This window comes from Sylvia atricapilla, chromosome 1 (assembly GCF_009819655.1).
Source record: "Sylvia atricapilla isolate bSylAtr1 chromosome 1, bSylAtr1.pri, whole genome shotgun sequence".
NCBI lineage: Eukaryota > Metazoa > Chordata > Aves > Passeriformes > Sylviidae > Sylvia > Sylvia atricapilla.
In genome coordinates, this window is record NC_089140.1 from 95372956 (window position 1) to 95386311 (window position 13356).

A 13356-nucleotide genomic window follows, 5' to 3' on the forward strand; every position below is an offset into this window, starting at 1 on the left:
AAATCATCACAGTTAATTAAGCCAATAACACTTCCCTATAGTCTAAATTTAAGTTTATGGTTGATCATGTAATGTCATTGTGATGTTCTTACTTGTATACTCTCATATAGATCTAAAGTTCTATACGATTCAAACCCCTGCTAAAAATCCCAAATTTACCTACCTGTAGTATTTATCCATACTTCAGTTCTGACGTGAAACTCCAAACTAGGAATTTATGTAACTGGAAATCCATTGTATATCAGAAGAATACTACACTATCACTGTTAGTAGAGGGATAAAAATTAAAGGTCATTAATACCTCAAAAACTTCCATATCTATGTTTAGTTGTGTTGCATTCCAAGAAGCATATACGAGCTGAAGGGCACCTGGAAGGGAGAGCAACAAGAAAGTTTTAGAAAAATGAAGTAATACTGAATACAATTTAATGTCATCTAGAGGCATTAAATTTTAGATTTTAGATTTTGTGAAGGACTGTAATAAAATACAATAAAATGCTTTTACAAGGAATAAGGAATGTTCTGATGCTCATGTCTGTGGAATAATTCAGTGTCCCACACTCAGAAAGAAGGTTTCAGGTTAGAGATGAAGGAAGAAAATTCAAACATCAGGGAGGGCATTAGGAATGTTTGTTTGAGAAAGCTGGTTCAGCTGGCACTGTTAGAGGTCAGAAAGTGCAGGTTAGATAACAACCTGTGAAAAATGAGAGAAACATTAATAATCCTACCTTTAGGCAGAGAGCTGGACTGGGTCATCTCTGTTGTTCTCATCTTACCGAATTATCTGGGTCGAGAGATTGAGCAATATAAAAGCATATAAATCAGTGTTTCCTAATGAAGAGTTGAAAGGTTTTACAGCTAACTTGGAAAAAAAAAAAGATTTTTCAGCCCTAGATTCATCTTTAAGGGATAAGTCCAATTTAACATTTGAACTTAGTGTGGCTTTCAAACGGATATATTTATGTACACACAGACAAGCATATGCCTGTATAGATGCATACACATACAGTTATGGTTTCATCATAATACGACAAGTTGAAAAACATGCAGATATTAAGAAAGGAGGAACAAGTGGATAATTTTTAAGAAATTTGTATGAAGGAAGGTTTATGATAAGATTGTTTATGGGTCTGATTCACTTGAACTGGAATCTACTGTTCATTTTTTACAGTCAGCTTCCTTTGTCCCTATCTAACCTTGAATTAATGACATAGTCAGTGCAATTATTTAGTGACATCATTTTAATTTATGTCAGCTTGCACCTATGAAAACAAGCTCTCCTGCTAAGAACAGTGAGAACTCAGCAGGCATTTTTAAACCCACATGTTCCTGTACTCTGGGCTGCACAGTTTGTTACTGGGAATTATGCCTAAAAGGCAAGAGTTTCTCAGAGAGAGTTTGTATTGGACTTTTTCAGCTTTAGTTTCTTAATTAAACTGTGCCAGAATGTGAGTTGCTTGCAATTTCATTTGGCGTAAGCTCATCCAATCTAAACTGTCTACAGAAGCAAGATGCAAGTCCTTCCCCTGGTTTCCAATTCCATATTCCAGCCAAGTCTGATCTCAATATATGAGCAATGAGATCAGCCAGGAAGTGTGTACTTGAGGTCTCTAAGCCTGAGCTTCAAACTGACAGTCTGGGTCTAATTCTTCTATCCTCAGTGATCTGGAATGAGAGAAGAAAATTTGTTGCACACATCTAAAATAGAGCATCACTGATTACCTTATATCACACACACACACACAAACAGAGAAAAATAAATCTGAAATGCATGCAGACCTCAAATATTCTCCAAGTGCAGAGGGTTGCAGAAGGCAGTCTGAACACAACTTGTATGCAGACCTAGAGTCTTATATGTGAAAGTGACTAGCTGAAAAGTCTGTGTTTCTTGTAACCATTCAAAGTCAGCTCCTGCTGAATAAGATAGCTGTGAGTTTTGAGTAGAGTAATAATGGGGATTTTGTACTTCATATGGAATATGATTCCAATTAGTATTCAGAGCAAGAAATGAAAATTAAGTAGACAGAGCTGCTGACTGAAAATGCCAACCCACCCAGAAAAATAAAGTTCTGGAGGAACTTCCTTGTCTGAATTTTTTTCAGTGTAGAACAAAGCCCAAAGAAGGAAGTGTATAAGCTTATTACACAGTGATTTGAAAATTTTCAGGGACATCTTTGGCTGCAAGCAGTGGATAAGCAAAGATTTTTTTTATTTAAGAATAGAAAATAAGAAAATGAATTGAATTATAGTTTCCTTACATTCTGTTAAGGGCAAAGTATTGGAAAACAATATCAACAAGTGTTTTTTATATTGGATGGGTCAGCATAGTTTGACAAAGCCCTCCAGCAAGTCAGAATCATGTTCATGCTTAGGTAGCTTGCTTTGGTGGGTAATTTTCCCAGCAAGGCACCTTTGTGTCATGCTTGTTCTTTGAGAGGCTCTATAGAAAAAAATAATGCAGCAGAACTTGATAATAAGAATGATAAAATATTTACAAATATGATATTCTTATTTTGAGAAAAAAACCCCAGTAAGCAGTACTATTAGAAACATTATTTATTATCAGACCCTCTAGGCACTTCAGAAAACAGCATCTAAACAGGAATTGATTTGTATATTGTCCAGTGGAAATAATCTATTCTAGAGGAATAAGCAATAAGTACATTTAGACTGAACAAATAGTGGTAATAGCCTCTTTATTTGCACCAGGAGAGATAAAATGAAGTTGTAAGATAGTTAGGAAAAGTGATGTCTAATTCTGTTGCCCAGCTTGAACAGGGTATTAGACAAGGGTTATAGGATGCAAGACTTAATACAACATGTTGAGGAAACCCAAAGTGTCAATTAATGACTATCTATTTCTGACAAATCCTGGCAGCATCTTTAACCCTGAGCTGCCAGTGGGTGGTGGCACCTGTTTCAAGGAGAGCCACTGGGGAACAGCGGGAAGGGGGCACCTGACACATCGGAGGGGTCCAGAATGAGGGAGGTCACAGTGTCAGGACATGACTGATGAGACTTGGACAGGCCTGTCCATGGTGGCTGTGGTGTAGTGGTGGCTGGACTTGCCCAAGCAGTGGGCCTGGCCCAAACACAAGCCTGCCAGTGTCTTGGCACTGGCTGGGGCTGGGGTGGTGAGGAATGAGACTGGAGCAGGCCAGTGGGACCCAGCGTGACCAATATATTTGCACGTTTACTGAGGGTTTGTACTGTTACCTGGCATGCTCCTGACCAAATGGAGAGATGACTCTTGGTTCCAGGTGCCTGCCTTCTTGGTGAATGTAGTCTGGAGGGAGACTGGGTTATTGTGTGTGCATTTCCTAGACAGTTAGGAAGGAACATGAAGCAAACTGAGGAGCTGCGAGTGAGTCTTTTTAAACTGATCTGACTAAACCAAAACATTTTCTGCTCTTCCATGTGAAGTGGAAATTTGTGCTTTTAGATGAGATCTTCAAGAGGAGCAGTTTAAGCTGTCGGCACTGGCAGGCTAATATACACTAATTTTTGGAAGCTTCCTAATCGGTTGTAGAAGAGAAGCTTTAAGCAGTGCACTAAAATTTAATAGGAGCCATTTGTGTGGTGATTCTTGAAATGCTAAGAAAAATAAAATTTAAAAGCTGAATAACCTAACAGCCAGAGACACTTTTGTAGGCTTCAGAAGATCTCCTTCTCTGAAGGAGCTCTGAAGCTTACAAACAACTTTAAAAAAGCCCAGCATATATATATATATGAAACCAGGTTAATAAATTATGTTTAAACAAGTAGAAAATATTATTTACCCATGTTAAACTATTAAAATCCCTTATATGAAATAGTTTTCTGAGATGAAGATGCAAGAAGATTCCAAACATGTACTTGTAGACGAGTACATGTTTGGAATCAAGTATATAGAATCTGTGCTATGAAGGCATGTCAATGCACAGAGCAGAGTAACACTGTCAAAACCCCCACTTTAAAGTTACCATGAATCTATTCCATCCAGGTATAGAAATATAACAAACCTCAGCATCCTCAAACCAAACAGCTATTAGGAAATGTAATTTTAAAAAGCTATTAAAGAAAGTAATAAAATGTCTGCTAAAGAGAATAGCAGAATCAGGATGTAATTTCCAGTTTTCAGTGTTATAAAGCAGAACAGTACCAAGGAGCTGTAAATGTCGCTCACTTGTGAGCATTTTTGGACTGTAATAGAAAAAAATGAGGATGACTTGACAGAGTAAGTGTCAGCTATTGGATAGTCACAGAAATTTGAAGAAAACAAGCAGGACAAAGCAAAGAAATCCAAAAACCTGTCTAGAAAAATGGTGTTCTGATATGTGAATCCTGGCTGTGAATCACAGTATCTCTAGAAGTACCATATAAAATTGTCATCTTTGACAGACAGCATTCTCCAAGCTCCAGAACAGAAGAAAATACGAGGTATGGAGAACACCTGTTTGTACAACATGGTCCCAGACTAGTAACAGAAGGACAAAAAATGTTGAATAATCCTCCAAAATAACAAACAAAAATCCAAAGAGATCATGTATTTTTAACACTTGTGCATTGAAGTAAGGTTGATTGAAAAAAAATAACATCCAAGCAAGAGAACAGACCATTTCAGATGACAAATTCAAGCATCATTTGTAATATGCTTTTTAGGCGATGTACTTAGTGTCTGGTTGCCTTGAAGGAGTTTAATTAGTGTTGCACAATCTCCTTTAAAAAAAAATTGGGTTTCCCAGGCCTAAATACTGGAGGAATCATCTTGAGAGTACTTTGTTAATCACAGAGAGCTGAAAAAGCTGTTGAATAAAGCAGGTGCTGTAACTGATCACTGAGCAATGGGACAATTTAACCACATCCTGTGCTTAAAGTGGATTGACTGAACCCAGAAGGTGAATATGCAAAATCTGGACATTACACTTGGATGAAGAGGAAGTTTTTCTCTTATGTCTAAATTACTTTTGGCAGCTGAACGATAGTTTTTTATTTGGTTTGGTTTAAGGCAACTGAGTGTCTGTGCAGATATATTAAGTCTGATATGCTGGGATATGGTTTGAAGCTTTTCCTGACTGGCCTGATCAATCATGTTGTCATCCCTAACCTTCAGTGATTGATTAAAATGCAGAACTCATAAAAAGTGATTCACTATGAGGAGATTATAATCTGACCATTTTACTTAGGTGATATATTAATTGTAGTTTATATTAATTTTTGGGTTTTTGCTAACATGTTTGGTCAGAGGGTTTTGTTGTTTTCAAATTTAAATGAAAAGAAAGAGTAAAACTTTCCCAGCATTTCCTTTTTTGAGTATCATTTATTGTGACAATACAGATGACAAGAGAATTATTGAAAATATAATATGAAAGAGTGTAAATTGCATATGCCACAGTTGCAGTGAGGCTTTATCAATTTTGTTGCTAATGACATTGGCATTTGCAGTGACATCTCAAAACTCAGTTAATCTAATACTTGAGCAGCCCACTCTCCTAAGTAATGCAAAGCTGATGATTTGACAAAAGTGTCTTATTAAAACTTTGCAATAAAACTGTGAAAGAAAAAGCTATGGTAGTTATGCTTCTTCTTTCAAATAAGATATTCTCTTCATCAAGAATGCCTCGATTATGCTAATAAAATGTGTCAGTATCTATAGAAATGTTCATTCCAAAAGCTCCTACTGGCATCAATTAAAAAATGCTTAATGAAGGCAGATGGTGGTGTTTGAGTCTGTGACCTCTTCTTTAGTTCATTTTCTTTCAGAGGAACAAAGTTTCTTATCCACTGCTGGTAGAAGTAATGGCTAAGATCTCTGTAAATGAAATAGCCACTAATATTGATAATTTTTTTTCTCACTTTCTGATGAATTAGTTTTAGTGACATCCATATACCAGTGAAAGTAATGAGAATATTGCCAGTGATTTAAAAAAACCCAAAACCTATGTAAAGGGAACATTTTTGCATTAGATAAGAGTTTGTCATATAATCAGTTTTTTCTTTCCCTGGGGAACTCAATTTATTATTAGTCATTTTCTTCTGCCAGTGTGGGTCTTACAGCCAGTGACAGGAACAATGGCAAATATACAGCAATGAAACCATTCAAGCTGGCAGAGGCATGCAGATGCAATTAAATTATTCCAGCTCTTTAAAATAAAATCTGATCCAATATCAGGTTGTCAGTTTGTGTAATCAGTTTCCAGCTTTTAAAAATGGACTGCAGTCTTAAGCCAAAAGTCGGATTCAAAAAAATAGATTTAATTATACCCACTGATTTTAGGCTGTGTTGTATCAAGTCCTCAATATTTTATATAAAGTTCTGGGAGTAATCATCTCCAAAGACAATTATGAAAATGAAGCTCCAACTTACCTCAGAATACCAGGAACTTATTTTCTCTAATTTATGAAATTTCATGCCATTGGAGAAAGAGGCATCTTTCTCCTACAGGACAGACATAGATTTTTAAGTCAAATATTTCTTTCTAGTGGTTCCACTACCTATCAGGTCCATATATGTTACAGTGTTGGCTGAATTTCTCACACAGAGGAATGAGCAAGTATGACTGACAGCAGAACTCAGGCTTGGGAAGAACTAAAGGTTTTGGCTTCTTCACTGAAAGACTCAGAACAAAATGCTGAGTTATTATTCTCTTGATTCTTTTTCAGTATTTATGACTGCTACTCTAAGAAATATTTTACTATTTTATAAGGCTAGTGTGCCTCCAGAAACTAAAGAATGTCCAATGATAAGTCTATAGAAATAAGATTTTGTCTGTACTGCTCTAGGAACAGTGTTTTGGAACAGATCAGGAATAATTGATGAATGCTGGAAATTGCTGGGAGAGCTGATATTTCATAACCACAATGAGGATTAGCATACATTTCTTGTGAGAATGAAAATTCATAAAAATTACACCTCCATACTGAAAAAGGATACCCTATTTAAAAAAAAAAAATGTGCTTATATATATGTATATGCAAATGAAATTGTACATGTAAATGCATATATAAAAGGCAGCAGGACAGAAATAGAGAATATGTGAACAAATGTGCAAGGCCTTTCACCCAGCAGGTATAGTTTTATTATTGTTTTGCCATCAGGTTAATGTAATTTTTTTTCTGGAGTAAATATGAGCTTTCCTGAAGAGGAAAATAAATAAAAATGCGATGTGATACATTGCACTATAACTTTGTGGTCTATCACATATCTATTTCTATTTCTACTTATTTATATTTATATTTATATTTATGCATGCATGTATGTGGTATATAAATATAAATGGTGTACATATGACAGGCATATATAGAAAGTAAAAGTAATTATTCATAACAAAGCATGTTGCAAGCCTTCTATTCTCTGTGAACCATCTCTCTGACATGTTTCTCTTCCTGGGAAACAGTCACATGAATTCAACATTGCGTACAACCAGCTGCAGGAAAATCTCATTGCCTTACCTTTGACAAGGCTGCCAAGCACTGGGGTGCTTTTCTGAAGCAGACTGCTTTGGTTAACTGAGAAAAGAAAAGCAAGGGGCACATTTAATTCCCTGAGCTTTGCAGAGACGGGCTATGGACTGTCTCAGCAGCTGCCCAGGAGAGGCTGGGTGCCAGGGCTGCACAGTGACTGTTGTACTCTTGCTTGGGAAGGAGGATCTGGTGTCTGGGACACAGAAGCAGCTCTCTGGTATGTCCCAAATATGGCCAGTTGCTGGATGTTTGTGTCATGGCTCTGTCTCTTCCCATATTCCCCATGTGGGATCCCCCTGTGTGGGGTCTTTCTCTGTCAGCACAATAGTGCTGACAATATCTGTGCTTTACTGAACAACCAGTAAATGAAGCAAGAAGCACTATAAAAACTATACCATGATATAAGATATTTCCATCTCAATATGTCTCTTTGTATTTCTGTTAGTTGTTCCGTTTTGTAGAGACCAATGAAAGCAGATTCCTTAATTTATAGTATGTAAACTCCAGGATATGTGGTAAAGTACAAAGTAAAATACACTTAACTGTATTTTAATTTAATATATTCCTCTGAACTTTTCTGAAGGATGGAAATGATGGAATATGAGTAAGGGTAACTCTAAGATTAACAGATTAGAATATAAATGTACCTAATTTCATTTGCTAGTAAGATTTTTTTCACAAATATTCTTTTCAGAGGGACACTTACGCAAAGCATAACAAGGAATGAAAATATAGCATAATACGCTACCTGAAAAGGCCCATTAAAAAATCTTTGCTATTATTAAACTCTGGCAGACTGCTTGAGAGCACATAATTCACAAACAATAAGAGCTTTAATGTATTAATGAGGTAAAATTATGATTCCTGTTGCTACTAGGACGTGCACTACTTGTGTGCTTTTTGAAACAGCAGAGAAGCTTATTAAGCATTTGTTCTGTGCATATGAAAAATACCTGAAGTCAATAAAATTGTTTGAAAATAAGAATATTTGGTGTCTAATACAGTGGAGTTTCTTTTTTAGTAATTTTTTTCAAGTGAAAATGCCTACAGCTTTATGCTGTGTATGTTTACCTTCTTTTTATACAATTTCTGTCCTAGTTCATCTTTCTGTATCATTCTCCTGAAATCTCATAAGCCTTTGGCAGTTTGATTATGCATCATGTATCTATTAAAAATAGTACTTGCCTTCTCTGTGAATTGAATATTTGATGTTGCTTTTAAAATCAATTTCTTTTAAAATTGGTGGTTTTCCCTGTTTAAATCCATATATACTTGAATATCAAATAATAGCTATTTATTCTCACCCTGCTTTTTTTTTTAGGTAGATTTAAAGAGTTCTTTGCAAAGAGCAATATATCTATTACTTTATGAGACAATTTAGCTTGTATGCAAGATGCATAGGTTTCTAGGAGTTTCCACAAAATATACTTGATTTCAGGCCTGTTAAATTATGAAAATTTATACCATAATGCTTTGTTTAGGACAGCTGACATAGTGGCCTGATCCTTGAGGAAACATAAAAAGATTAATGATGGAGTTCTGCCTGGCTCTCAGAGTCTCACTTCCTGAATCAGTGTAGCAGAAATGTATAAGATGACACTTTGAGTCTGGGGAGAGAGCAACAATGATTTGCCTTATTATTTCACATGTCAGTCATGTAATAGAGCAATATTGTGCCAAGCAGTAAAAGAAGAAATTTCTAGCTTATCTCTCCTTCAGCTTGAAGAGCCATTGTACATACTTCTGGGGGGGAAAAAAAGTATATATTTGGAAATTAGGATCTTACTGTGGATAAGAACAAAGAAGTATCAAGATCTTCTGAGAGATTCTACTTGGAAGTGAGACAAAATACCAGGAAGTAGAAACAGTGCATGGTTTGAATGTTAATGGCCTTCCAAGGAAGTGCCCTATGGATCAGCAGCTCCAGAAAAATTATTTCAATGGGATTTGTTATGTGCTCTTTCTCCTGCAATGTAGAGCAAAGTTGCTTAATTTTTTTTTCAGTCGTTCTCAGATATCTGTACACATTGCCTTTGTTGTTTGATTGATTTATAGATCTATTTGCGATTCTTGGACTACGAGATGCAGAATTCCAACGAATGCAAAAGGAATTTTGTAGCAGTCTATGACGGAAGCAGCTCTGTGGAGGATTTGAAGGCAAAGTTTTGCAGCACTGTTGCTAATGATGTGATGCTGAGGACAGGTCTGGGTGTAATCCGCATGTGGGCAGATGAAGGCAGTCGAAACAGCCGATTCCAGATGCTCTTCACATCTTTCCAAGAACGTAAGACCCTAATCAATGCATCTGCCTTTCAGTTTGTTAAATGATACAAGCCCCAAAATCTGTTAATATTTTTCTTCATGCAGAGCAGCCACTGAAGTATGTTGCCAAACAGGCTGTGTAAATATTCAGAACAGTTTTTATTCCAAGCATTTGTAGTGAGCAGTAATTTGTAATGCAGTAGACAGACCAACAAGATTCAAAACCAAGAAAACAGGAACAAGTGGTCATGACCTGTCCAGTCATATAACTGTGACTTTTTGTCTGATCCCCAAGCTACATGCAAGTTTTTCCTTACACAACATGGAAAATAATACAGCTCTGAAAGTTTTTATCAAGTCAGATCATTTTCTCTGGATTTGATTTTTTAGATCTCATTATGATATGTATTTGAGAAATACCTTATGATTATTTTATCACAGGTAGTGGATGTGTGCATATATCAGTGAACATGTGTGTCAGATATTGTCAAGCAAAGAATTTAGGGCTTTTTTGTAGCAACAAAAGCTTTCTAAAATCCTTTCATGTTTTGGTTAATATTCTCTTTATGTGCCTTACTTGTGTTTATATTTTTATATGAAATCTGGACTCCGATAATAAGCAATATAGCCTGTGAAAGAAACAAAATGTAGTTCTAGACATTTGAAGAAAAGAAATAATCAAATAAATCACAAAAATCCCTCAACAAAACCCAATAGTCCCATTCACTGAAAACTATTGACCCAGATAATCCTGTGAAAGACTTGTGAAAGGTATCAATTTGTTTTCTTTGATAGGATTAATACATATTTGGCTTCTTTAGAAAGCCACATTTATTTTCACATGCTGGTTCATGTTAATTTTTAATGTGTTTTTGGTTTGTGCATCGTGTGTCTGACAGAAAGATTTCTTTGATGCTGTCAGTGGTTGGAATGAAGGCTCAACCTACCAAATACATTCTTCATCTGTATTCTCTGTGTGTGTGTGTACCCTGCAATAAGGCAACGAGTCTCTGTTGAGAACAGCCTCCGTAATTCCTTAATTATGGCTCTGATTAAAAATTTCTGACATTTTACATTACTGAGACTGCATGCGCCACTGTACTCTCACACTTGCAGCCTTAGGGTGGATTACATTATTCTTGCCTGCAAATCAGTCTGGGGTCCAAAAAATGCTAAGAACCCTTGTTTGAGATGATGCTGCCCTTTTCTCATTTCTGCAACTGGAGATGTCTTGAATATTCAAGATCTGATTCATTTCTTTCACAAGGCATCTTGATCTGTTACCTTAGAAACAACTGCACAGACACTGGAGGTTCACAGCATATAAAGAACTGGAGAGTGAAGCACTATGATGACTAACTTGAAATGAAGGTTTGAATAAGTGTATGTTTGCAAAACTCTCATGTTTTAAAGGCTAATAAGGAAAAATGTGGGGATTTTTTTCTCTTACAGTATTCCTAATATTTTTACCTGACATGCTACATCTTATAAGCTACTCCTTTCATGTAAGCAGATGATAGTTTATACTGAATACTATTCTTACTGAGAAATTCAAAATACCAACAATATGTGTTTTCTGTGAATTTACTCTGAAGAGTCATAGCTCACTAAAAGGTGAAAATTTATTAGAGGCTAAACAATACTTTGAAATATGTCTACATAGCCTGCTCATAAATAGTAGAAGAAACTGCATCTGTGGTTTTAATGGTAGGAATCGACTTTAAAGGTTTAAAGGTGCTGCAGATGGTGTTTTCTGTGTCTTGTCAGTTGTCCGTCAGTGCTGCCCTATGCCACATACTGGTGCTGGCTGTCAGGAGTGGGCTAGAACAGATGTCAGTCAGACACACTCTGAGACACAGCTCATGCCATGTATACTGCAACGTCTTTCATTCAACAACGTGTGGGAATAATTAGATCATCTGCATGGAAGAGAAGGAATGTCAGACCTCATTCAGGGAGATGTGCATCAGGGAACAGACACCTGTGTGTCTATTCAGGGGCAAAGAAAGGAAAAATTTCTATACTGTTCATATAGCTGAGAAAGGAACAAAATAAAAGATTATATTTATTTTGCACCAATGTGAAGGGGAAAGATTGGCAAAATAGAATTCCTGTATTACTGTTCCTGTGGGAATGACCAGGAGGTATTGTGATCTCTTATTCCTCAAGTTCCTGTCCTTGGTGTGGAGTTAGGCTGTTGAGTCTGTGAGTTTTCCCTTACACAAGGTTCTGAGTAGTGAAAATGGTATCTTGTGGAAACAAGCTACTAAGCCTGATCATTGTTTTCTTTCAGTGGAAGTCTGTTCAGTGTTTATTCTTGTTACAGAGCCATTTCTGGAGGACTTGACATTTGTGTAGAACAGAGAAATCTTAAAGAGTTTTATTTTATGATTGTTTTCACATGTTTCAATCACTGTGTTCCAAATCCATTTAAAATATGTATGCATTTTTTCGTTGGCATTGAAAAAGTGGTATTGCAAGTTTCCAAACCTCTCACAGTGATGCTTTCAGAGTAGCAGTGCTATAAATATATCTTAAGGAAAGGCATACAGTGCATGAGATTGTTAAATTTCCTGCATCAGAAAATCAGGAATGATCCTCATCATCGTCAAAATAGTAGTTGACCTCTAAGTAACATTTAATAACTGGTAAATTCTTAATAGGTGATAATTTATAGTGATGATCTGATATTTCATTGACAGCATTATTAACTCTTCCCATTGTCATTGTGGGGCTTGACTCCTTATATCCTTGCCGTTTTAATCTTCAAGATGTCTTCTAATCATAATCATATTTTGTGCGTAGGTGTCACTGTTACACTGGATTTTAAATATCCAATAAATTAACATAAGAATCAGTAAAAGGTAGACAAAAATCTGATATAAACAAAAGTTGTCTCTTCATCTGGTAAGAAGACTTGAAAAATGAGTCTTTGTTTTCTCACCCACTGACTAACTGTTCATTTAACTTTTCATGACTGAAGAGTGATCTCCAGCTTGATTAATGACAGACATGCTACACCTACAGCTTTTCCGAAGAGCTGCTCCTCAGCAGACACACCTACGCTTTAGCCTAAAAGCAGATTTGTAGAACCAGGGCATATGGGATAAGAGAAAAAACCCTCTGTATACACGGCAGACAAGATGTTCACTTTCTCACCTCTGACTGCTCTTTGGTAGCATAGCTTCCTTCTGTGCCCATAACCCTGCACCAGAAACCTCAGACCAGAAAAACTTCATTCCTTCTCTTATTATCCCTTAGAACTCTAAGTCTGTTTTTAGAGCCCTGTCACATGCAACTTTCCAATTGGAGCACAAGCTCTATCACTGGTATTTTATTTTTATTTTATTCTTATGAACAAAATCGATATTTGCATAGAAGTCTTTAGGCCATGCTTGAAAGAGTGTGGTGCAGTTTGAGCAAGTAACTCAAGTCCTTGTTTACAGACTTGAAGAGGTTCATCCAGCATGGGCAGTTCTTTAATGGGAAAAAGGGACTGCTAGGACTGTGGTTTTTGTGGTAAAGCTAAGGGAAGAGCTGAAAAAGAGAACATCAAGGTGTTTAGTGCAACCTGTGAAGAGGCAGTTTCTCTTTGCAACCACTTAGGAATGTAAACAGACTGCAGCTTTGCTGGTTTTGCTCTCTGCTTCC

General features: G+C 36.4%; 1 protein-coding gene across 1 annotated transcript in view; it reads left to right on the plus strand.

Moving 5' to 3' along the window:
* The window catches only part of NETO1 (neuropilin and tolloid like 1), a 63653-nt gene that overhangs the window by 36323 nt on the left and 13974 nt on the right, over positions 1-13356 (plus strand). Inside the window, exon 7 of the mRNA XM_066328344.1 lies at positions 9499-9727. Coding sequence (XP_066184441.1) covers positions 9499-9727 — 229 coding nt within the window. The remainder of the gene's footprint in view (positions 1-9498; positions 9728-13356) is intronic.